Genomic DNA, 23,457 nt, shown 5'->3' on the forward strand with positions numbered 1-23,457 from the left:
TGTGAAGGGGGTGAGTTATGGCACCACTAACTCTTGATTTTGGATGACATGCCAAGCATCATGTACTTTCTAAAAAAAACCTTTTTATTTGTTTATTTTGAATGAAGACAAACTGGAGAGAAGGAGGATTTAGAGAGGGAGCAAGCGACAGAAACACCTGTAGCACTTGCAGGTAGTGACCAGGTTCCTGAACCTGGGTTATTGTGCACTGTAATGTGTGCACTGTCCAGCCACAGACGGGGAAGATTTTAAAGTTGACATTGAAAAGAAAAAGATTAATACACTTTACTGCTTAGATATTTAAAACACATGTATCAAAGCCACTGAGACGAAATTATAAATGCTTCTGGGGAAACATTTAAAATAAGTTCCATAAGAAAAATTAATGTCCCCAATTCATAGATTTGCTAATTAGAGAGTGTCCCAATGGGATAGCATACGAAGGATATACTGAGCTTATATCTATTTTAAAAAGCAAGATAGGGAAAAATACAAACAGTTCATGTGTAAAACGGTTCTTATCAAAATGCATATTCACAGGATTTTGTGAGCAGTGGTCAGATCAGACTGTATAACCTTGGGTTCTTATAGGGTTCTCCAACAAAAGTAGCAGATTCTCAGGGGAAGAGGTGGGAGCCCATAGCTCTCATTTCTAGTACTATGCACACATAAGTTCATGCAGGGAACTGTGTTTTTCCCGATGATAGTTATTTTTTATTGTGGATAATTTTAAATCCTGTTCAGAAGTAGAACGGCGTATCACTCATATGCACCAGTCAAAAGAAGCCTCGTTTGACCTATAACCCTAAAACATTTTAAGTGCAGATCATTTGCGGTTTAATAGTAAATAAGCAGGAAACTCTAAAGTAAAATAACAGTCCCTTCTACTCTCATCTCCTCACCCCCAAGAATTTCACGATAAGCGAGTAAAATCGAATATGCTTACTTATTTCATATTAAATTGCATCAGCAGAAACATGTGAATGCATATAGCTTTATCATTCATTGAAGAGATTGTTTTTCACCCCTAAAATTCATCAAGCTTAGCTTTCTAAAGAAGTGTGCTTAGATCCATCTTATTTACTTTAAACTTCATAATGTTAAATAGTATAGACTATAAATTATTAAGGTATTTTCATGCATGTTGTTGAAAATTTCTACGGTTGCAAATACTTCTGAAATACATTTCAGACTTGAAATAAATGATTTTTTTAAAAAAATGAGATTGATGAAATTGGTAGGGTTTAAAAGCATATTAAGATCCTGTCCTGTAGTGTATAGCAAACTAGACTTTTAAGGTGGGGCTGTAGGTTCACACAGCCTTCCTGTATGTATTTAGCAGTTTTTATCAGGCACTTTTTAAGTACAGTATTTACTGCTTGCCAGAACCATTGAGTCTCTTAGAGTTCAAGGTGCAGGTTGGAGTCAGAGATCCTTTGCAGTCATTTATGTCTTCAGTAGCATACTTTTTAAATAGGATGGCACAATGCATCCATCAGTGGAACACTAGCAGTCACTAGGGCTGATGCAGAGCTCCATCTGTTGAGGTTCTGACACTAATAGGGTTCCAAGCTTGGTGGGAAGCAGTATGCAAAGTATGATTCTGGTTTGAGTCAGGTTATGGTCTATTTGTGTTCCAAAGGCAAGGACAGCTTACAGAGTTTGTTTCCCTCTCCAGCCCCCAGTGCCTGGCACCCATAAGTATCCGGGGAATGGAAGCCACTTGAAAGCAATAGATAGAAATGTTCCGTGGTTGCTCCTCAGTGGAATGATGAGTGATCTTCCAGATTTTCATCCTGTTTTGCTTATGTTCCTGAAATATTTTTCTACATTTTAGCATGCATTGCTTGCATGATGTTTGTAAAGTAAAACAAAGATCAATAAGCCAGTGAAATGGGAACATGAGGTGGAAGCCTCAGTGTAGCAGACAGCATCCTGGTTTGAGGAGCTGGGACTCTATTCTGGTCCCTCTCTGCTTGTTCAGGATCTGTAAACACAAACTTGCTACCACCCTCCACTTCTGAGACTCTGCTTCTGCCTCACTCACATGAATCTGCCCTGCCCTCCCTTCTCCACAGATGTTTCTAGAATAAGAGTAGAGGAAAAGTAGTGTTCATCTGCCCAGTTAACTCATTCATAATAGAGCTGCCAGGTTCAGGTTTGAGATCTGGTTGTCCTTCCTTGGAGTTTGTATGTGTCCTCCATGCTCCCTAACGCCACTGTAATTATTTTTATTATTGACTTAATATTGATTTACAAAATTGTGTAACAATAGGGTTATAATTCCACAGTGTTTCCACCACCAGAGTTCCAAATCCCCATTCTCTCCATTGGAAAATACAGTAGCCTACCAAGGTCACAAACATGGGTTCACTATTATTTCTATAACTATATGTCTATGTTCATATATATTTGCCCATTTCTTCCATGGTCCTGCCCTCTTCTCCCTTCCAAGTCAAACCTACACCCATTGCCACTTCCATATACCCAAATAGGTCATCGTCCCCTAACATTTCTCTTCCTCTAGGAGTATGGATCAAAATTCTTTTTTTTTAATTTATTTATTAATGAAAAAGATAGGAGGAGATAAAGAAAGAACCAGACATCACTCTGGTACACGTGCTGCTGGGGGTCAAACTCAGGACCACCTGCTTGAGAGTCCAATGCTTTATCTAGTGTGCCACCTCACGGACCACTGGATCAAAATTCTTTATGGGGTACAGAAGGTTCTCCACTGGACATGGACATTGACAGGTTGATCCATAACCCCATCCTGTTTCTAACTTTTCCCTAGTGGGGTGGGGTTCTGAATAGGTGAGGTTCTGGGACACATTGATGAGATTGTCTGCCCAGGGAAGTCAGGATGGAATCATGATAGCATCTACAGCTTGGTGGCTGAATGTTGGTAGGCTATTAAATGATTAATGAACAGGAACCAAAAGTAGGAATAGAGCAGATGGGAGTTTTGTTTTTTTTTCTCCCCTAAGCATGATAGCTAATATGCAAGTGTACTAAAAATACTGTCTGAGAAGATGGTGTCAGAGTTGAGAACAGAACTGGAAAGCTGGATTAGGGCAGAGAGTAGCTCCCCAAATTGAAGAAAGTATTTAAATACAATTAACTATTTATACATATTCACATTTAGCAAAGGAACCTGTACAACCTCTTGAGTTCCTGTCAGTTTGAACTCCATGGTCACAGCCAGGAATATTCCAGGCTGCACTCATTTCAAGACCAGTTTTCCGTGTGTGGTATAACAGGATGACCTAGCCTTCCTTTAGAAAGTGGAGCAGTTTTTACCATTGCTACTTTATAGTGAGGGCAAGGTCCTAAAGAGGTCCATGAGAGAGGCATTCCCAGTGGACCTGACTAGTGATGGTGGAGAGAGGGATCTATTATTGGTCTTTGTTCATACTGTGTATGGGGGAGTCCAAGGATTCCCTGACTAGGGCCCCAGATGATGGGGTGGCCTGGTATTGACCAAAAAGGCCAACATTAAGTTAGCCAGTCTCTTGCACTTAACCAGCTTTTGTAGTCCTTTCTTCATATGACAAGCTTTGACTTTCTCCCACTTGTTAAAGGGTTGAGTGTCATTTGTTGTACTCAATCTGGTATTAGGTTCATGGGGACTGGCCTTAAGTTAGGGAGGAAATAGACATAGGGTTTTAGTGTGGTCTAAGTTAACCATATGTTTTACTGAATTTAGTTGTTTGATGATTCTAATGAAAGTTGTCATAGGAACAGTAATTGTCCTTTACTTGATGTGTGTGTGTGTGTGTGTGTGTGTGTGTGTATCCTCCAGGGTTATAGCTGGGGCTCAGTGCCTGCCCTATGAATCCACTGTTCCTGGAAACCATTTTTTCCCATTTTGTTGTCCTTGTTGTTGCCCTTGTTGTCATTATTATTGCTGTCATTGCTGTTGTTGTTCTTGTTGAATAGGACAGAGAGAAATCGAGAGAAGAGAGGTTGAGAGAAAGACAGACACCTGCAAACCTGCTTCACTGCCCATGAAGCAACCCCCACACACACACACCCCTCGCCCACAGGTAGGGAGTCAGAGGCTTGAACTGGGATCCATGTGTGCTTAACCTGATGCACTACTGCCCGACCCCCTAGTTGATATATTTATATGCCAGTATATCTCTTGGCCAATTGTATACAGTGGTTCTTCTAAAGATTATCAAGAGGTGATGGTGATGCTGATGCTGTCAGAAGAGATTAGGAGATAAATTTTACTTGCTTCCTTTTGTGCAGTTAATATACAAAGGTTAATTTTTTAAAAGTTAGTAACAGGGATTTAGAAAGAGTGGAAAAGACCACAGCACCAAAGCTTCTTTCTCTGAGGTGAGGCTGGGCTTGAACCTGGGTCACCCACATGGCAAAGCAGCACACTATCCAAGTGAGGTGTTTTTCTGGAATGCAGATCTGTGATTATAATTGCCAAATAGGAAGTCGCCTGATAATAATAATAAACATGGGGCTTTTTAAATTTTCATAGTGTAATGCTTGAAAATAAGCATGTAACATTTTTAAAAAATAGACATTTTAGCTAAGTCTAGGTTTAAGATACACCAGTTTTAGTTTTCCTCACTGACATATTATTTCTTGACATGTCCTCACCTCAAGGGAATTGAGTAGCTCCAGCACCAGATATGCTTGCAACCTGGAGCCTGGTGCAGGCCAGGTGACTGTGGTAGGACAGAGACGATGACAACGACTTCCCCCCAATCAGCAGGTCAGCAAAACTCCCCAATAGTTAGCAGAGAAGGGGGAGCAGCACAGGCCTCTTCTCAGCCAACTGTTGTCCGCACCTCATTAAGAGTGTGACAGCAGAGCTGCACTTGCCTGGCCATCAATGGAGCTGATAATTTCATCTTAGCAGTGGGAACTATGCCCAGGAACAATTAACCTTCCCTTTGACTGGGCACCGGCTCTTCCTGCCAGCTCTGGCGTGGTTGGTGAGTGAAACACACTGTTGTATTCCCTTATTGTTTCACTGTTGGGAAGCCCTCCTACACCTGCTGGTCACATGGGGCAGCAGACCTGGTGAGTGAAGTTAAAGCTGCCTCTTGATGCTCAATCAAACTGGGTTAGGAGTGCAAGGGGACATGTAAGGGAAATAGTGTCAAGGGATTTCTGAGTCAACAGAGGCATTCCTGCCCTCACAGCCAAGGTAGCAAGTCAGTCGAGAGCCCAGAATGTAGAAATAAACATTGGCCCATACCACATGGACAGTCCTGACCTGCTGCTGATGTCTCTGAAATATACAGAAAACAGATGATGGGTGAGACCTTCACATCACATCTGCTATGTAGAAACCTCAGGAATATCATTACTACTCATTTCTATTGCATTGCCTTGTCTTATGTATTGGACTCCCCCCAACCCCCATTTAAAGGGTTGCTTATGAGAGACTGGAGCACTGCTCACATATATGTGGTGCAGGGTCTCATACAGACAGAGAAGGTATTCTACCTCCTGGGCTAGCTCCCAGACCCCTGAAGCTTTGCCTTTTAAAAATACTGGATTGTTGAAAAGTCATAGAAGAAGAGAAAAAAGAAATGTCATGATTTTCCCTCAAAACCTAGTAACTTCTACTCTATGTAAGTCAGTGAAAAGCAGTCAGAATTGCCCCCAAGCCCATGCACATTTGATCCCATCCTTACTTGTTTGCATGGACTCAGTTGTTTATTTCTCAGTGGATTCTTTCATTGTAATTATGCTCTGCAGTGTGTTATATCTGCCATCTTTAAATAGTGTGAGCCTTTTTTTTTTTTAATCCATGTGTCCATTCTTATTCTATTTAGAACAATTTAGCTAAAAACCACTTATACTGTAGTCTCATTTCAGTATGAAGATATGCTAGGAAAAAATTCTAATGTTTTCTAAAAATGACTTTCCAAAATTTGTTATTTTTAAAATGATAGTTAAGAGTATTGGCAGCTTTCTGGGTAAACAAATTGTACACATGTAGTTGAGTTTTCATTGAAGCTGTTTTTTTTTTTTTTTTGTTATTGTTGATTTTTAAATAGGCCATGTAGGCATTTTTGGATGGAGAGAGAGAGAGACAGAGATAGAGAGAGAGACTGACTTTCATATGAGAGAGGGAGAGAAACTAGAGCAACACTCTGGCACATGTGGAGCTAGAAACCATAGGTATGGTCTACTAGCTGAGATATTTCCCCAGCTGCACCTCAGAGGTTTTGAGCCTCATTTATGTATTTTTTTTTAAAGATTTTATTAGTGACTTAATAATGATTAACAAGATTGTGTGGGGTAAGAGAGGCACAGTTCTGTACAGTTCCCACAACCAGAGTTCAGTGTCTCATCCCTTCTATTGGAAACATTCCTATTTTTAATCCCTCTCTGGGAGTACAGACCAAAATTCCTTATGGGGAGCAGAAGTTGGGACTTCTGGCTTCTGTAGTTGCTTCTCCACTGGACATGGGCACTGGCAGGTTGATCCATACTCCCAGCCAGTTTCTATCATTCCATTGTGGGGTAGGGCTCTGGAGAGGTGAGGTCATCTGCCCTGGGCAGTCACGATGGAATCATAATAGCATCTGCAATTTGGTGGCTGAAAGGCTGTATGATATAAAGCAGGACAAATTGTTTAATAAACAGGAGCCCAAGAGTAGGAATAGAGTAGATGAAATTAGGTGTCTTCTGGTGGGAAGAAGCTAGGAAGTCTGTTTTTAAGTATATTGCACCAGGCCCATGATTTCAGTAATCTTTTGCCTGAGTCTGATAGCTAACATGCATGTAGACTAAAAATATTGTTTGGGAGGATGGTGTCAGAGTTGAGAATAGGACTAGAAAGCTGGTTTGGCATAGAAAATAGCCCCCAAACATGAGAAAAGTATTTAAATACCACTGACTATTTGTCCCACTGGTCTGACCCAGAACCCATATGTAGTCACTTTAGCATAGGAGCCTGCATGATTTTTGTCAGTCTGAGCTCACAGTCCATGACCACAGCTGGGGACATTCTAGACTACACTCATTTCAGGATCAGTTTTCTTTGAGTGGTAGAGTAGGCTGACCCAGTCTCTCTTGAGAGAGTAGGGCATTGCTACCATTGCTGCTCTAGAGTGAGGGAAAGGTCCCGAGGAGGCTCAGAAGAGGACTTACAATGATGTTCCTGATAGAGGTGACCAGTGATGGTAAAGAGAGGGGTCTGTTAGAGGACTAGGCCCATTTTTTTTTTAAATAGGCCCATCTTTTTTTAAAAAATATTTTTTATTATTTATTTATTTTCCCTTTTGTTGCCCTTGTTTTTTATTGTTGTAGTTATTATTGTTGTTATTGATGTTGTTGTTGTTAGATAGGACAGAGAGAAATGGAGAGGAGGAGAAGACAGAGGGGGAGAGAAAGACACCTGCAGACCTGCTTCACCGCCTGTGAAGTGACTCCCCTGCAGGTGGGGAGCTGGAGGCTCGCACCGGGATCCTTACGCCGGTCCTTGAGCTTTACGCCATGTGTGCTTAACCCGCTGCGCCACCACCTGACTCCCGACTAGGCCCATCTTATCTATATGGGAATACAAGGATTCCCTGGCTAGGCTCTCAGATGATGGGTGGCCTGGTATTGACTAAAAAGGCCACTATTAAATGATCCAGTCTCTTGCCCTTATCTAGCTTTTGTAGTCTTTTTTTCATCTGATGAATTTAGGCTTTCTCCTAGTTGTTAAATCATTCAGTGTCATTTGTTGTATCCAAACCAGTGTTGGATTTATGATTTCAGGCCTCAATTTGGGGAGGGAATAGACCATAGACCTAGGGTTTAAGTGGGATCTAGTAAAAAAAAAAAAAAACCTTTACTTTTACTGCATTTTACTTGTTTGATGATTATAGAGGTTGTCATTGAGGACAATAATTGTTCTTTAGTTGATATATACTTTTGCCAGTATATCTCTTGGTCAGTGGTGACATTAATGTTGTTGCTCTCAGGAGTGATTAGGGAATATTTCTTACTTTCTTTTGTGTAGTTAATTGAGTAGATAAAATGATTTTTTTTTTCAATCCCCATCAAGATCCCACCAATTTTCTTTAAGAGGATAGAACAAAAACTGCAAACATTTATCTGGAACCAGAAAACACGTAAAGTTGTCAAAGCAATTCTGAAGGGGGGGGACAAAAAAAAAAAAAAAAAAACAGAACTAGAAGCATCACACTCCCAGATGTCAAACTATACTATAGGGCCATGGTAATCAAAACTGCCTAGAACAAAAATAGACACACGGGAGTCAGGTGGTAGCACAGCGGGTTAAGCACAGGTGGCGCAAAGCGCAAGGACAAGCATAAGGATCCCGATTTGAGCCCTCGCCTCCCCACCTGCAGGGGAGTCACTTCACAGGCGGTGAAGCAGGTCTTCAGGTGTCTTGTCTTTCTCTCCCCCTCTCTGTCTTCCCCTCCCCTCTTCATTTCTCCCTGTCCTATCCAACAACAACGACAACAATAAAACAACAAGGGCAACAATAGGGAATAAATAAATAATTTTTTTAAAAAATAGACACACTGACTAGTGGATCGGAGTTGAGAGCCCAGGAATAAACCCCCACACCTATAGACATATAGTTTTGACAATGAGCTCTAAATTATTAAGTGGTGAAATAAATGGTGTTGAAAAACTTAAGTTGAAACATGCAGAAGAATGAAACTGAACTACTGCATTTCACCAGAAACAAAAATAAATTCCAAGTAGATCAAAAACTTGGATGTTAGACCAGAAACTATCAAATACCTAGAGGATAGTATTGGTGGAACTCTTTTCCATCTAAATTTCATTAATTTATTTTTAAAATTATCTTCTTCATTTATTGGATAGAGACAGCCAGAAATCAAGAGGAAGGGGGTGATAGAGAGGGAGGGAGACAGAGTGACACCTGCAGTACTACTTTAACACTCACAAAGCTTTCCCCCTTCAGCTGGGGACCAGAAGCTCAAACCTGAGTCCTTGTGCATTGTAGTATGTGTGCCCAACCAGGTACGCCACCACCTGGCCCCTCCATCTAAATTTCATAGGCTTCTTCAATGTTACAGATCCAATTGTAAGGAAGACAAAAATAAAAATAAGCTACTGGGACTACATCAGACTGAAAAGCTTCTGCACAGCAAAAGAAGCTACCACCCCAAAGAGATTCCATACAGAGTGGGAGTCATGTATATAGTTTTTATTTATAAAATGGAAACACAAGACCATATGATAAGAGGATTACAATTCCACACAATTCCCTCCACTGGAACTCCATATCCCATTTCCTCCCCTTATAGCTTTCCTGTTCTTTAACCCTCTGGGAGCATGGACCAAGGGACATTACAGGGTGCAGAAGGTGGAAAGTCTGGCTTCTGTAATTGCTTCCCCACTGAATGTGGACATTGACAGGTTGATCCATACTCCCAGCCCTTATCTCTCCTTAATGGGGCTGGGATCTGGAGAGTTAGGGCTCCAGGACACATGGTGGACTCATCTGCCCTGGGAAGTCCAGTTGGCATCATGGTAGCATCTGGAGCCTGGTGGCTAAAAAAAGAGTTAAGATAGAAAGCAGAGCAAATTGTTGACTAATCATGAACCTAAAGGCAAGAATATTGTGGATGGAGATTTGGGGGTCTCCACTTTGGAAAATGCTAGTAGGTCTATTTTAGATATATTCCAAGGGGCCCCTGACTTTACTAGTTTTTGCCTGTACCTGACATCTAATACACAGGTGACCTAAGCTATTGCCTGGGAAGATGGTGTCACAGTTGGAAAAAGGGCCAGAAAGCTGGATCAGGGAAGAGAGTAACTCTCAAATATGGGGAAAGTATATAAATATTGTTAACTGTAAACATTGATCTGATCTGGGGCCCATATTCAGCACAGGAGCCTATGTAACCTCTGCATCCCTCTAGGTCTGAGCTCACTTCCATGGTAACGGGTAGGAGCATTCCAGGCTGTGCCAATTTCAGGACCCATTATCTTCGGTTGATAGGCAGAATATGCTATCCAACCTCCCTTTAGGAATGAAACATTCCATACCATTGCTGACTCACATTGAGGGCCAGGTCCAATAGGGGCCTACAGAGGGGTCCATTATGTTGTTCCTGATGGAGATGACCAGTGACGGTGGTGAGAGGGATCTGTTAGAGGTCTAGGCCCATCATGTCTGTGTGGAATCCCAGGACTCCCTGACTAGGACCCCAGGTGATGGGGTGGCCTGGTAGTGACTAAAGAGTCATCATTAGAGAATGCCAGTCTTAGGAGCTTTATGGTGTCTTTTTAGGTCATTCTGCTTGCTTGCTACATTTGTTGACTCACTGCAAACTACTGTGTATGTTTCCCCTCAACTTCTGGATATATGTGCTTGTGCCCCATCTCACTGCTCAGCTCTGGCTTGTTGTAGTTGTAGGGAGTGAACCGGTGAACTCAGATCCTTGGGCATGAAAGTCTTTTGCAGAACCATTATGCAGTCTCCCCTGCTGTAGAACCTTAATTCAAAAATGTTATTATGTTAGTCTTTAACCTAAGTTTATTTTCATTCTCTCCATAGGACCATTTTCTTGGTATTGCTGTTTTCTCAGTATGCCAGAAATGTTAAATTTCCTCTCCCAATTTATAAATCTAAGAAAGGATGGACTGCATACAAGTTACAACTTTTCAAAATGTTCCCTGTGAGTAGTCACATCTTATTTTTGTCCTGACTGTACCACCTTTGGCTCATATGGAAAATGTCTGTGTGGAAGGGAGAGGTATGTTAGCCTGATGAAATGGAGATACCAGGGACACAGCATCCAGTATTCTTGTTTTATCATCTAGAGTTAAGGTTATTGTAACATTGCCTGCTTAAGACCACCCTCTCTAAATGACTGGGATGAAGGAATAGGTTCTCAGCAAATCTTATCTGTATATTTTCTGTGATGGTGGTGGATTCTAGGGTGATTTTCAGCCTCCAGAAAGATTTGTATTTTGCCAACAGCTACCCCCTCTGTGGACCTGACAGCATTTTCCTCTGACCATTTCAGATCATCCTCGCCATCCTTGTGTCCTGGCTGCTCTGCTTTATCTTCACAGTGACAGATGTCTTCCCTCCTGATAGCACAAAGTATGGCTTCTATGCTCGGACTGATGCCAGGCAAGGGGTGCTTCTGGTAGCCCCATGGTTTAAGGTCCCATACCCATGTAAGTATTCTGCTGACGGGTTAGGAGTCCACGAGGGCCCAGCTTAAAAGAGCTGGATCTTGGCCAAAGGTTCTGTAGCACAGAAAGGTTTTGTCCCAGCATGTCCCCTTACATCACACATACCATTCTGGTCATGAGAGGATTGACATTAAAAAGGAGATGGCCCTTTCTCTCGAGGGTCATAATTAGCACACAGAGACTAGCCAACTCCCTTCTCTAGTAGGTTCTTTTGGTTCCACTAAGATTAAATACTGCTTAACAGGTCTGCTGCCAGTTTTAGTATCAGGCAGCCAGGATTTAAGGGCAGCTTCTCACAAAGGCAAGTATAGACTGTTCCACTGCCAAAAAGAACAGACTTTAATGGGAGCAGCCTGAAGATTAGCAAGCAAACTGCCCAAGCATGATGAATTTATATAATCTTTTTTTTTTTTTCTTCTTTTTCTCCTTCAGGGTTATTGCTGGACTCGGTGCCTGCACCATGAATCCACCGCTCCTGGAGACCATTTTTTTCCCCCCTTTTGTTGCCCTTATTGTAGCTTCATTGTGGTTATTATTATTGCCCTTGTTGACGCAATTCGTTGTTGGATAGGACAGAGAGAAATGGAGAGAGGAGGGGAAGACAGAGAAGGGGAGAGAAAGATAGACACCTGCAGACCTGCTTCACCGCCTGTGAAGCTGGGGGCTCGAACTGGGATCCTTACGCTGGTCCCTGTGCTTTGCGCCACATGCGCTTAACCCAGTGCGCCACCGCCTGACCCCCTATATAATCTTTTAATGGGCAGTTGTAGTTTTTTTTTTTTTTTGGTCATAACTGTCAGGTAAACTTTATATTCACAATTGGGTGGAAGATAGATCTTAAATTATAATTTAAGTGTATATTAACTTTTGGAAAGTGTGGCAAGAAAGGAGGGAGAAGGGAGCAGATGGACCCTAGCCAAGGTAGCACTAGGGTTCCCAAGTAATTCTTTGTAGACCTCCCCTCCCCAAAGTTACCTTTATCTGCCCAAAGGTGATTATGTGCTTGGTTCTTTTGTGAAGATTCTGTTCTGGTATTTGGATTTTCACTGGAACTGAAGCCAGAGCTTTGTTGGACTTTATTCTTCTATAATGTTCAAATTTTCTAGCGACAAGGAAAAAGAAAAAAGGGGGGGGGAAGGCCCTTTTTCCAACTGTGACACCATCTCCCCAGGCGATAGCTTAGGTCACCTGCATATTAGATGTCAGATACAGGCAAAAACTAGTAAAATCCTAAAATAAAGATCAAGTGAATAACAACTGTTTTAAGCATGTTAAACAATGTGGTGGCAACTTTTTCCATTCTTGATGCATTTACAAATGCTGTAGAAAGTCTAGTCTTACTAGTCTCCCTTCAGAGAGATGGGCCACTTACACTGTCACGTGTAGCACTCAGGTTCAAGGCCTGGCCCCACATGGGAGGTACTATGTCAGCGGAGGAAGTTTCAGTGCTGTTGTGTTTCCCTCTCACTCTGTCTTTGCCTATCTGAGTGAAAAAAGTGACCCAGAATGGTAAAATCACACATGGGCAAGGGACCAGTTCTACAGCAATAAATTTAGGCTTTTTAAGTTAGCATTGTTATCAGATCATATGATGTGAGTATGTACTTTAAGGGATACCTGTCCTGTAATATATATAATATATTATAAATTATCTGTTAAATATTTACAATATATATTAAATCTTTAAAAATATTTTTATTTGGTAGGACAGAGAATTTGAGACAGGAGGGAGGGAGGGGAAGAGAGAGAAAAAGAAAAAGACAACATTGCTTCAGTGTTTATGAAGATTTCTCCTGTAGGTGAGGACCAGGGCTTGAAGCCTGGTCCTTGCAAATGGTAGTGTGTGCGCTCAACCAGTGCACCACCAGTCTGTCCCTGTAAATCTCAAGATTATAAAAGTCAGTTTGTAAAGTCACCTTCTAGTTAAGAGCACTATATTTTGTATCATGCATTACACATGATGACTGAGAATTCTCATACAGATTTATATCCCAATGCAGAACACTATGTTAAAATGTAACTTAGCAGACACAGAGTATGGCTTTGAAGTAGGAAGAGAAGCACAGTGTTTTCCAGCCAACTTGTTATTTTAAATAAAGTGTCCAGTGGGCTGAGAGTGCACCTAGTAGAGCATGTGCCTTACCATGGGAGAAGACCTGGGTTCAAGTCCCAGTACCATATAGGAGCATCTTAGACAGCAGGAAGAGGATACTCCCTGGATGGGGAGCTGTGCTGTGGTGTCAGTTCCTCTCGCCTATCTTTCTCTCAGTGAAAATGTTGGTCCTAGGAGTCAGCTCAGTGGTGTCTTGCATACTCATGAGTCTGCCCTGAATTTATTCCTTAGTACTGCACTTACCAAAAAACAAAACAAAACGAACAAAGAAACAAAAACATGCAAACCAGTCCTGGTTATGTTTATCTTTATCCAAGCCATTATTCCTGGCATATGGTGCATTCATGACTTAGTTTTAAAAAATGTCTACACATTTCTAAGTAGGAGTGGATCATGTAGAGTCTTTTGAGTGACATGATGTCCTGACAACCTTCCCCCCTCCTCTAAGGTGTGTTGATTTCCCCCTTTGCTTTCTTTCCTTAGTTCAGTGGGGACTGCCCACGGTCTCTGCAGCTGGAGTCATTGGCATGCTCAGTGCTGTCGTTGCCAGCATTATCGAGTCTATCGGGGACTACTACGCCTGTGCACGTCTGTCTTGTGCCCCCCCACCTCCCATCCATGCAATAAACAGGTACATCCCTGAGGAAGTGAATCTTTTATCTCAGCCCCTCTCGCTGCTCTTCAGTTCGGATGAGCTTGAAGAAGGCAGCAGGAATTGTATTGGCTCTTTACTGTTTGTCTTCGGACAAGACACTGCCTCCATTTTCCTCTCGTTTTCCTACCCCATAATATGCTTTCTCCCTCACAGTCAAATAAGACATTCGATGTACGACTGTTCTAGACAGTAAACTCACTGAGATAGTTGCCAAATGTTGTGATGGCTCTTTGCTTTTGGGTCATGGATCTCTTATCCCATATGATTTTTTTTAAACGTGGATTTAGATTTTTTTTTTTCCTGTCTTCAAATCTATTTTTATTTTAAATTTCACAGTACTGAAAGCTGAGCAGAATTGTTCTGGTTTCTTTAATTTCATATAAAGTTGCTGTATGCATGTACTTTCATCATATAAATTTAGGTTCTGACATATAAGAAATTATTTACGACAAAATAAGAATCTAAAGTATGCTTTAACATGTAGATTAAAGAAGTAAACAAAAAAAACACTCCAATGCTTTGTCTCAAATCAATAGACTAAAACAAGTATTAAAATATTGATATTGACACTAAAATTGCTAGTGTTTTATAGGTTTGGGCTGCAAAAAAGGTTTAGTGTAAGCTCAAAGTACAGTGAGGAAATGATTACTTAAAGCATCCAAATTCTTAGAAATTAATTATTCTTATACTTTGTCCTTCATTTCCTTTAAAGAATACTGACATTGTCAAATTGAAGTGAAGTATGAAGTATATTACTTATATAGCTGAGCCTCAAAATATTCCTGTTGCCTTATTTGGGTGCTCTAAGTAGCATATTTTTGTTACTCTTTCAGAGCATTTTTTCCCTCTAGCTTAGGGTGATGCTGAGCTTGAATTTGAGACCTTGGAGCCTTTTTGGAAAATAACCATTATGCTATCTCCCCAGCATTACTCCCAGAGATTTCTTATTTTCTCAGTTATTCCTAGAGATGCTGCATCATCTATTCTGAATTATGATGCATATAAATAGAGACAAGAAAAGCAGAAATAAAACCCGAGGGTCTAGAGTCCATGAGCTATGGGGATTTTGTTCTCAATATATTTGCTCTTAGGTTTCTGGATGCCTACAACAAAGGGAATGCTGTGGAGGCTTTAGCAAAGAGAAAGTATCCCAGATCACCCCTTAACCCCCGTTTCTCCAGCCTGTCATTGCCCCTCTGGAAAGGGATTTGTGCTGAGACCCAGTGGACTGGTGTCTTAGTATCCCTTACATTGGTTCTATTAAGGTTACAGGCCTGATTTTTGCTTTTTCTAGTGAAGCTATTGTAGATAATTAAATTCCTTTGATATACCCTTTCTCCCTCCTTCTGTATTTTACTTGATAGGATAGAGAGTAATTGAGAGGGGAGAGGAGTTAGAGACACCTGCATCATTGCTTACCACTTGTGAAGCTTCCCTGCTGCAGGTGGGGACCCGTCTTGAACCTGGGTCCTTGCACATGGTGATGTGTGTGCTCAACAGGGTGTGCCACTACCCTACCCCATATGTACTTTTTAAGAAAATGATTTATTGCTGAATGGAAAGGAACCACAGCAGTATATATTGTGCTAGGGCTTGAACTTAAGAGGCCTCATATATGCTAGTTCTGTGGTTTTTTAATTTGTCCACCTCCCTGACTTTTTTTTTTTTTTGCCGCCAGGGTCATTGCTTGGGCTTGGTGCCTGCACCATGAATCCACTGCTCCTGGAGGCCACCCCCCCCCCTTTTGTTGCCCTTGCTGTTGCAGCCTTGTTGTGGTTATTATTGTTGTTGTCAATGTTGATATTGTTCATTGTTGGATAGGACAGAGAGAAATGGAGAGAGGAGGGGAAGACAGAGGGGGAGAGAAAGATAGACATCTGCAGACCTGCTTCACCACCTGTGAAGCGACCCCCCCCCCCCCGCAGGTGGGGAGCCGGGGGCTCGAACCGGGATCCTTACGCCGGTCCCTGCGCTCTGCGCCACGTGCACTTAACCTGCTGCCCTACCGCCTGACCCCCCTCCCTGACTATTACATATAATCCTTTTTAAACATCTTCTTGAAAAGTTTCGGTATTTATAAAATCACAAAACATTTCCTTCATACCCAAACTATTTATTACTAGTAAAGAGATCAAATTAGTTAATGGACCTGTGTCTATCTTAGATCCCAACAATTGACTCTTTTTCCTGGTGAAAATTTTTTACTTTGGAGCAATTTTTTAAAATAAAGATTAAGTAAGAGAGAGGATGAGAGAGAGAATCAGAGCATCGTTCTGGCACATATGATGCTGGGAATCATATTCAGGATCTCATGCTCTGAGGTTCAGTACTCTTGCAACTGTACCACCTGCTTGACCACTTGGAGTAATCTCTTAATGCCTTGTATAATACATGATTTAGCTTGAAGGCATCATGTTAAGTGAGATGAGCCAGAAAGAGAAGATTGAATACCTCCCATAGGCAGAACTTCAGAAACAAAGACAGAGCAAAGGACTTGGGGGAACAAGGGGAGGGAGTGGATTAGGGGAGTGGATGGGGTCTTGGTTCATGATGGTAGAAAACAACCTACGTTGAGCACAAGAGTGTTTTGCAGACACCTACCACCGACAAATGAAGAATGGTCCCCACACTGTCAGTACCTGTACTGTAAACTACTAACAACCCCCCCCCCCATTAAAATGTTAAAAACAGGAGCCCCTCACAATCAAATAAACACGAGGAGTACTGTGAAAAAGCAAGTATTGCTTCAACAGGTCTGGAGTGGGACCTGAGACTGCATTACTAACCCTCCCAGGTTAACCTCCCAGTGTGTGTTATTAACCCACCCAGGGAGTATCAGGCTACAGGTCTGTGAGCCCTGCCTTTGAGTCATAGTCATTTGGGGATAATTCAGGGTGTTTCTCCCATTGAATGCATGTTTCTCTCTTCCATTTATATTTTAGGGGCATTTTTGTGGAGGGCCTCTCCTGCGTATTGGATGGCATATTTGGTACTGGGAATGGCTCTACTTCATCCAGTCCCAATATTGGAGTTTTGGGAATTACTAAGGTACAGTAATTTTTCTAATTAAATGGTAGGGCCTCTAAACATTAACTCAATTCATTGATTTGTCTGATCACCATAAATTCCAAATGGAAGGCTTCTGATTCTGACATGGTTATCTTCCTCCACCTCCCTTTTCTCATCAGTGAAACACACTCATCAGTGTGTTTTGGAACATCTTTGGATGCTCAAGTGGGCTGCTGAATGCTCATTCCTTCACATGTACGAATTTTTATTAATTTTATTTTTATTAAGAGTCTGTGCCAGGTAACTGTGTCAGGCACTTGAAACACACAGCAGTACATAAAAAAAGAATATCTTTATCCTTGTGGAATTTACAGTCTAGGAGAGGAAGACAAATACACAGGAAGAACAGCAAATATGATAGAAACGTGGGGGGGGGGGTGCTTGGATACAGAGTGAAGTGAGTAAGTATTAAATGTGGTGATCAGGTTAAACCTCATTGAGAAGATGACCTTGAGTGGTCCAGGGGTGGCACAATGGATAAAGCACTGGTCTCTCAAGCATGAGGTCCTGTGTTCAATCCCTGGCAGCACATGTATCAGAGTGATGTCTGGTTCTTTCTCTCTTTTCCTGTCTGTCTCATAAATAAATAATTTAAAAAAAAAGATGACCTTGAACAAAGATTGCAGCGAGGGAGAGAGCCATACAGGTACCTAGGTAAACAGTATTTGGGTAAAGGATGGACAGAGCAAAGTTCTGTCACAAGAGCAGACTAGGGGCCAGGTAGGAGCACACTGGTTGAGTATACATTGTTTCCATGTGCAAGAACCTGGGCTTGAGCCCCCACTCCCCACCTGAAAGGGGAACAGTTGATGAGCAGTGAAGAAGGTCTGCAGGTCTCTGTCTGTCTGTCTGTCTGTCTGTCTATCTGTCTATCTTCTCCACCTCTCTCAATTTCTATATGTCCTATCAAATTAAAAAAAAAAAGATGGCCACTGGAGCAGTGGATTCGTAGTACTTTCACTGAGCCCCAGCAGTACCCTGCTGGCAAGAAAATAGAATAAAAAAAATAGCAGGCCAGCATGTTGCTGATCACCAGGGTCATCAGATACTAAGTAGACAAGGGGGTGTTCTTGGTGTAGTGACTGTCATTCTTTTAAGGATCAGTCCAGCTGTGATGATGAGAATAGATCATTGGGGTCAGGAGTGTGCTGGATGGAGCCTGGGAAGACCTAGTAGGAAGTGACACTAGCTCTCCACTCACAATAAAGAACAAACTTTACTGCTTTCGAACTGTAATAACAGAACCCTCCCAGCTGAACTCTCTAGTGTAGTTAGTGGATTGAACGAGCCACAGCCTCAGGTTGAAGCAAGGTCTGGGCCTATGCCCTCCTTGCCTCCCCTTCCCACCCCATTTCAAACAGATAACTAACTATCCAGCTTCCCTCCAGAGTCTGCTCTGTGGCCTTCCAGATATATTACTAGCAACTACGTTCTATGTCCCAGTTACCTTGAGCCATAGTGGGCTGTTTGCCAAGATGTTGAGGCATGCAGCTCAGCCTCTGGTTGTCATATATGTGCAGCTAGAAACTGTTTGAACTATGATAGCCTGTGTGAGTCACAGATTTCCCTCACTGAGCCCTGGATCCTGAGAACCTGTGAGGTGAGCCAGAGCCTGCTAGAACCATTTGACCTCTGTAATTGGTTAAAAAGAAACCAGATGCTGACTTTGGTTAATCTTGACTGCAATGCCAGATGAGAGGTAGTTAGTTGGTTTTCCTACAAGTTGTGCCCTTGCTCAAGTTCCAGTGTGCTGGTAACTCCACTTGCCACTCTGTTCATGGAATGTGAGGACTGCTCCATGGGCACCTGACCTTCCCCGGGGTCCTGCTGCTACTCTGGGCAGAAGCAGGTGTTTCTCACACAGAGGTAAGGGAGAGGTCAAACGGGCAGCGGACAGCACATATGCCTTTAGCTCTACAGCCAGCTTACTGCCATGAAGTGTCAACTTGTGTTTTTTGTGATTTTTTTGGGGGGAGGGGCTGTTTGTTTGTTTTTGGTTTTTACAGTTCAGCTCTGGCTTACGGTGATGTGGGGGGTTGAACCTGGGATTTCAAAGCCTCAGGCTTGAGAGTCTCCTTGCATAACCATTATGCTATCTCCCCCACCCTGAACTATCAACTTGTTATTTGATCCAAAATGACAGTAAAATTTGTTGGAGATGAAGGGATTCTTAGGGGAAACTGTTTAACAAGCCAGCTCCCTCTCTGTGCTCATTTAAAAACATATCGCCAGGTAACTTAACCTGGGAGCCACTGCAGGGAGTGAACGTGGATACTCCTTGAGGTTTCATTCAAACTATGACTAGGGTGGTTTGGGGAGTAATTATCTTTATTACAATTTGAATGGTGCCAGCTTTTTCTGAAAATGCCCCCTGCCAGCACTTCTTCAATGAGCTAATTCATTTACCCTGTGAATCCCTTTCTGCTCTACCTCCCCTAGGCAAAAGTATCATCCATTCAAGAGCTGTGTCAGCCCTGGAATAGGTTTTTATTGCCCTGAGTCAAGAGGGCATAATCAGGCCATTTATTCAGGTGTGTTCAGGTGGGAACAGTCCACTTGCTGCAGAAAATTTTCTGTGGCCTGAGCCAGATACTGATGCAAGAACCCTGTCTAGGAAAAAGGAAGCAGAAGTTCTAGACTGTGTTCTGCCCACTGTCAAGCTGGAGAACTTGGGACAGATCAGCTTTCTGAGTAAAAGTCAGGTCTGAAATCTGCTGATGTTTAATCTGTGTTGCTCAGTGGTTAGTAGCTGCATGTGACTCAAGTTTACGGTAGTTAAAAAACACAGTTCCTCAGTCACACCACATTTCAAGGACTCAGTGGTTAGTGACTGCAAAGGACAGCAGATGTGGCTTGTGACCTCAAAGAACAGCAAATATATAACATTTCCATCATTGTAGAAATTTCTGTTGGACAGCACAGGTCTGGGCCATTGGGTCAAGCTTCTAAGTGATCTCTGGATTTTCCAATAAGTCCACCTCCATTTCCCGACAACTGTAATAACTGCTGTCTTTTATCCAGTCATGGTATTCCACATACACATATGAACATTTCAGATTGTTTGACTCAGAGCAAAGGCTGCTCTCTTCCCACTTCCCCTTTCTCCCCCCTTTGTTTGTGGATTAGTGAATTATAGCCAACAGTAAAATACAGTATTAAGTGTTCTTGAGTTCTGAGGAGTTGGATTCCACATGCAGGGCTTCTCTGTGGAGCGCCATGGCATGGTGGCAAGGTGGCTCTGAACTCCAACCCTGGCTCCATCACTTTCTCCCCGTGTTGACCATGGACAAGTCATATCTCCTCCCTAAGTCTCTATGCCCATGTCTACAAAGAGAGTTTACAAAATACTGTGATTAATAACATGATGGTATGTATTATGATATTTAGCCCTAAGATTACTTTTTAAAGATTTTATATATTTATTAAGAAAGATAGGAGGAGAGAAAGAACCAGATATCACTCAGGTACATGTGCTGCCTGGCATTGAACTCAGGACCTTATGCTTGAAAGTACAGTGCTTTTATTCACTGTGCCACCTCCCAGACCACACCTAAGATTATTTCTAGAAACAGAGGAAACACCATCTCCCTGGTTGTTCATATCTCTCTAGTGGTTATCTTGAGACGCAGCTTTGATATCCAGACTATTGAAGACTGGAAAGTCAAAGTGCAGTCAGTGGCCCCAAAGGCAGAACCTGAGTCAGAGCTCAGAGAGGAGATTACAAGGAGTGGACAGCAGGAGGCCTGGGATTTTACAACTGTCTTTAGTATTCAGAGCAGAAAGAAACAATGGATACTCAGTTAATGTTCATTGAAGAAAATGGCCTTTTTTTAATGGCTAAAGATAACTAAAAAAAAAAAAATGGGGGGGGTGCTTATCAGCCTTCTATACATGTAAGAGTTACTGTTTAGGCCTCCCTGGGACAGCCTGACCCACCATACTGCATGCCTAACAGGACTGACCCTGCTAAGGGGTGGTCTTTGCACAAGCAGTTCCTTCTGCCTTGATGCTTCTCCTCCACTAAACTCTTGCTCACCACTCAGGACCATCTCCAGGGAACCCTCTGACTCCTCATAGTTTCTCTCCCTACTAGGCTCCCATTTAGCATAACAGTAGTAACAGCTGGTGTAATGCACCAAAATAAGGGACTCTGGGGTGGGAGGGGGGTATGTTCAGGTCCTGGAACATGATGGCAGAGGAGGACCTAGGTGGGGAGTTAGAATGTTATATGGAAAACTGAGAAATGTTATACATGTACCAACTACTGTATTTCACTGTCTACTGTAACCTATTAACCCCCATAAAGAAAAATCAATCGTAACAGCACAGTTGCTTGAATATAATGCTTTCCACTTATCTTCTTATCTATCCCCCCACCCCTACATGCATTTTATATGTTCTCACATTGTAAGTTATTTTTGCTGGAAAAGATTGATTTATTTATATTATTTTACTTTAATTTTTCATATTACTTTTCTTTATCTGATAGGACAGGAATTGAGAAGGGAGAGAGAGAGAGAGAGAGAGGGAAAGAGACCTGCAGCACTGCTTCACCACTTGTGAAGCTTCCCTCCACCTGAACCCCTGTCCTTATGCATGGTAACCCATGCATTCAATCAGGTTTGCCACCACCCGGACCATATTTATTTATTTGATTATTTATATTTGTGATTTAATAGGGGTTTACAAGGTTTTTAAGTTACAGTTGTGTAGTTCCACAGCAGACCCACCACCAAAGTTGTGTAATTTGGGACCAAATAGATGGAACTGGAGGTGATTGTGTTTACTGCAATAAGGCAAAAGACAACAGCTGGCTAGTTTTACTCATATGTAGAATATGGAGAATTGAAACACATGAAATTGGGGCGGGAGGAAAGTAGCCAAACCACAAACTGTCTCTAAGACTTTATGAGGCAGGAAGACAGAGAACTTTGGAAAAGATCCATCTATAAATGCAAAAGCCTTAATACAGTGAAGCATCAATCTTGCTTTCTGCTCTGCTCTCCAGTTTGCATGAATTTTGGAACTACAGAGCATGGCCTCCAGGGTGTGCTCAGATATATGCAGTCCGGGTGGTCAATTCAATATTGGCTAGTAAAACATTGGACTGATTCTTAACCAGTTGGTCTCTTGGGTCTTCTGGAAGCGCTAGACCAACTCTGTCTATGAGAAGCCCAAGCAGTGGTGGGAATGTTGTCCATAGGCCCCATCTGACATGTGGGTACCCCCGGAGAAGTGTGCCCACTGAGCACTTGACTAGTACAACCGAGGGGCTGAATCTCACATTTTGCTTAAATTAACTTGAACTCCCTGCATCCAACAGTTTTCTGTTTAAAGCCTGAGGATACTCTCCCAAACATTCCTGCAGCCTTTTCTTACCCAATGTATATCCTTGGAATATTTTCCAGGGAAGAAATGGCACAGCTCAGGGACTGCAGTGCAGAACTCTTAAGTGCACTTAACTCTTTAACAGTAACTCTTAAGAACTCCATGTCCTACTACCTGGTAACAGTAGGCTAGTGGAAGCATTTAGAAGCTGAGGGCAGGCTTAGCACGTAGATGTGATCACATGGGACATGCACAGGGGAAAGAGGCCAAGCAAAGGGGAAGCCACTTACTGGAATTAGAACACCTTGACTCCAGGGTGAGAGTCATTTGGATATTATTTTGCATGATGCGTCTGTACTGGCCAGAAGGGGGTTAGGAAAATGGCATTCCTGGGCATGCTTGATACACTCTGGAGAACAGGTGGTGAACCTCCAGCCGGACTGGGCTGGGCTGGGCTCAGAGCAGAGAGCTTGCTGGTGGGAGTAACTTTCTTGAAGAGAAACTGAGAAGTGAGTTATATTTCATGCGTGCCAGGGCACCTAGGCAAGGGACTGAGCTCTACCACACTAGAGGATATGTAGGCAGGGCAGAGGCAGGCAAACCCAGGTGGGCAGCTATCAGATAGCCTCTTGCTTGCCAGGAGCTGATCAGACTGCTTCACACATCTCATCTCATTTAATCCCCAAAGCAAAACCACCAGGTTATTCTAGAAAACAAGGATCCTGCCACCCAGAGAGGCTAATGCCATTCACATGTGGTTAGAGGTGGAGTAGAGAAGGGAGCCAGGAATCTTGGCTCCAAAGTTCTGCACTTTCTGACCTCTGTACTGCACCACCTCATGGGCAAGCTACCAAGAGGGGAGGAAGTTATAGAAATATTTAGCTGGGGTGGGGGGCGTTTGATTTAGGGTGCCGAAATGAGAGAAGCAGGGACAAAGTGTATGTAGCAGTTACACTTAATCACTAGAAGTTCACTCTGATTGTAGACAGTCAAACCCAGGAGCCAAGTGCAGGAGCAGGTGTGTGCTGCAGTGACATCATCGATGCTCAGAGCAGCAAAAGCTGAGCCAACAGAGACCCCACAGTTCAGGGGAACAGAGGAGTCAGCTGACTGACAG

General features: G+C 42.5%; 1 protein-coding gene across 2 annotated transcripts in view; it reads left to right on the forward strand.

Annotated features, from left to right (window-relative positions):
• SLC23A2 (solute carrier family 23 member 2) overlaps window positions 1–23,457 on the forward strand; it is a 155,246-nt gene that overhangs the window by 120,498 nt on the left and 11,291 nt on the right. For both annotated transcript variants that reach the window (XM_060186733.1, XM_007539560.3), the window contains 4 exons: window positions 10,529–10,649; window positions 11,001–11,157; window positions 13,772–13,919; window positions 16,886–16,991. In XM_060186733.1, the coding sequence (XP_060042716.1) occupies window positions 10,529–10,649; window positions 11,001–11,157; window positions 13,772–13,919; window positions 16,886–16,991 (532 nt within the window). The remainder of the gene's footprint in view (window positions 1–10,528; window positions 10,650–11,000; window positions 11,158–13,771; window positions 13,920–16,885; window positions 16,992–23,457) is intronic.

This window comes from Erinaceus europaeus, chromosome 1 (genome assembly GCF_950295315.1).
Source record: "Erinaceus europaeus chromosome 1, mEriEur2.1, whole genome shotgun sequence".
NCBI lineage: Eukaryota > Metazoa > Chordata > Mammalia > Eulipotyphla > Erinaceidae > Erinaceus > Erinaceus europaeus.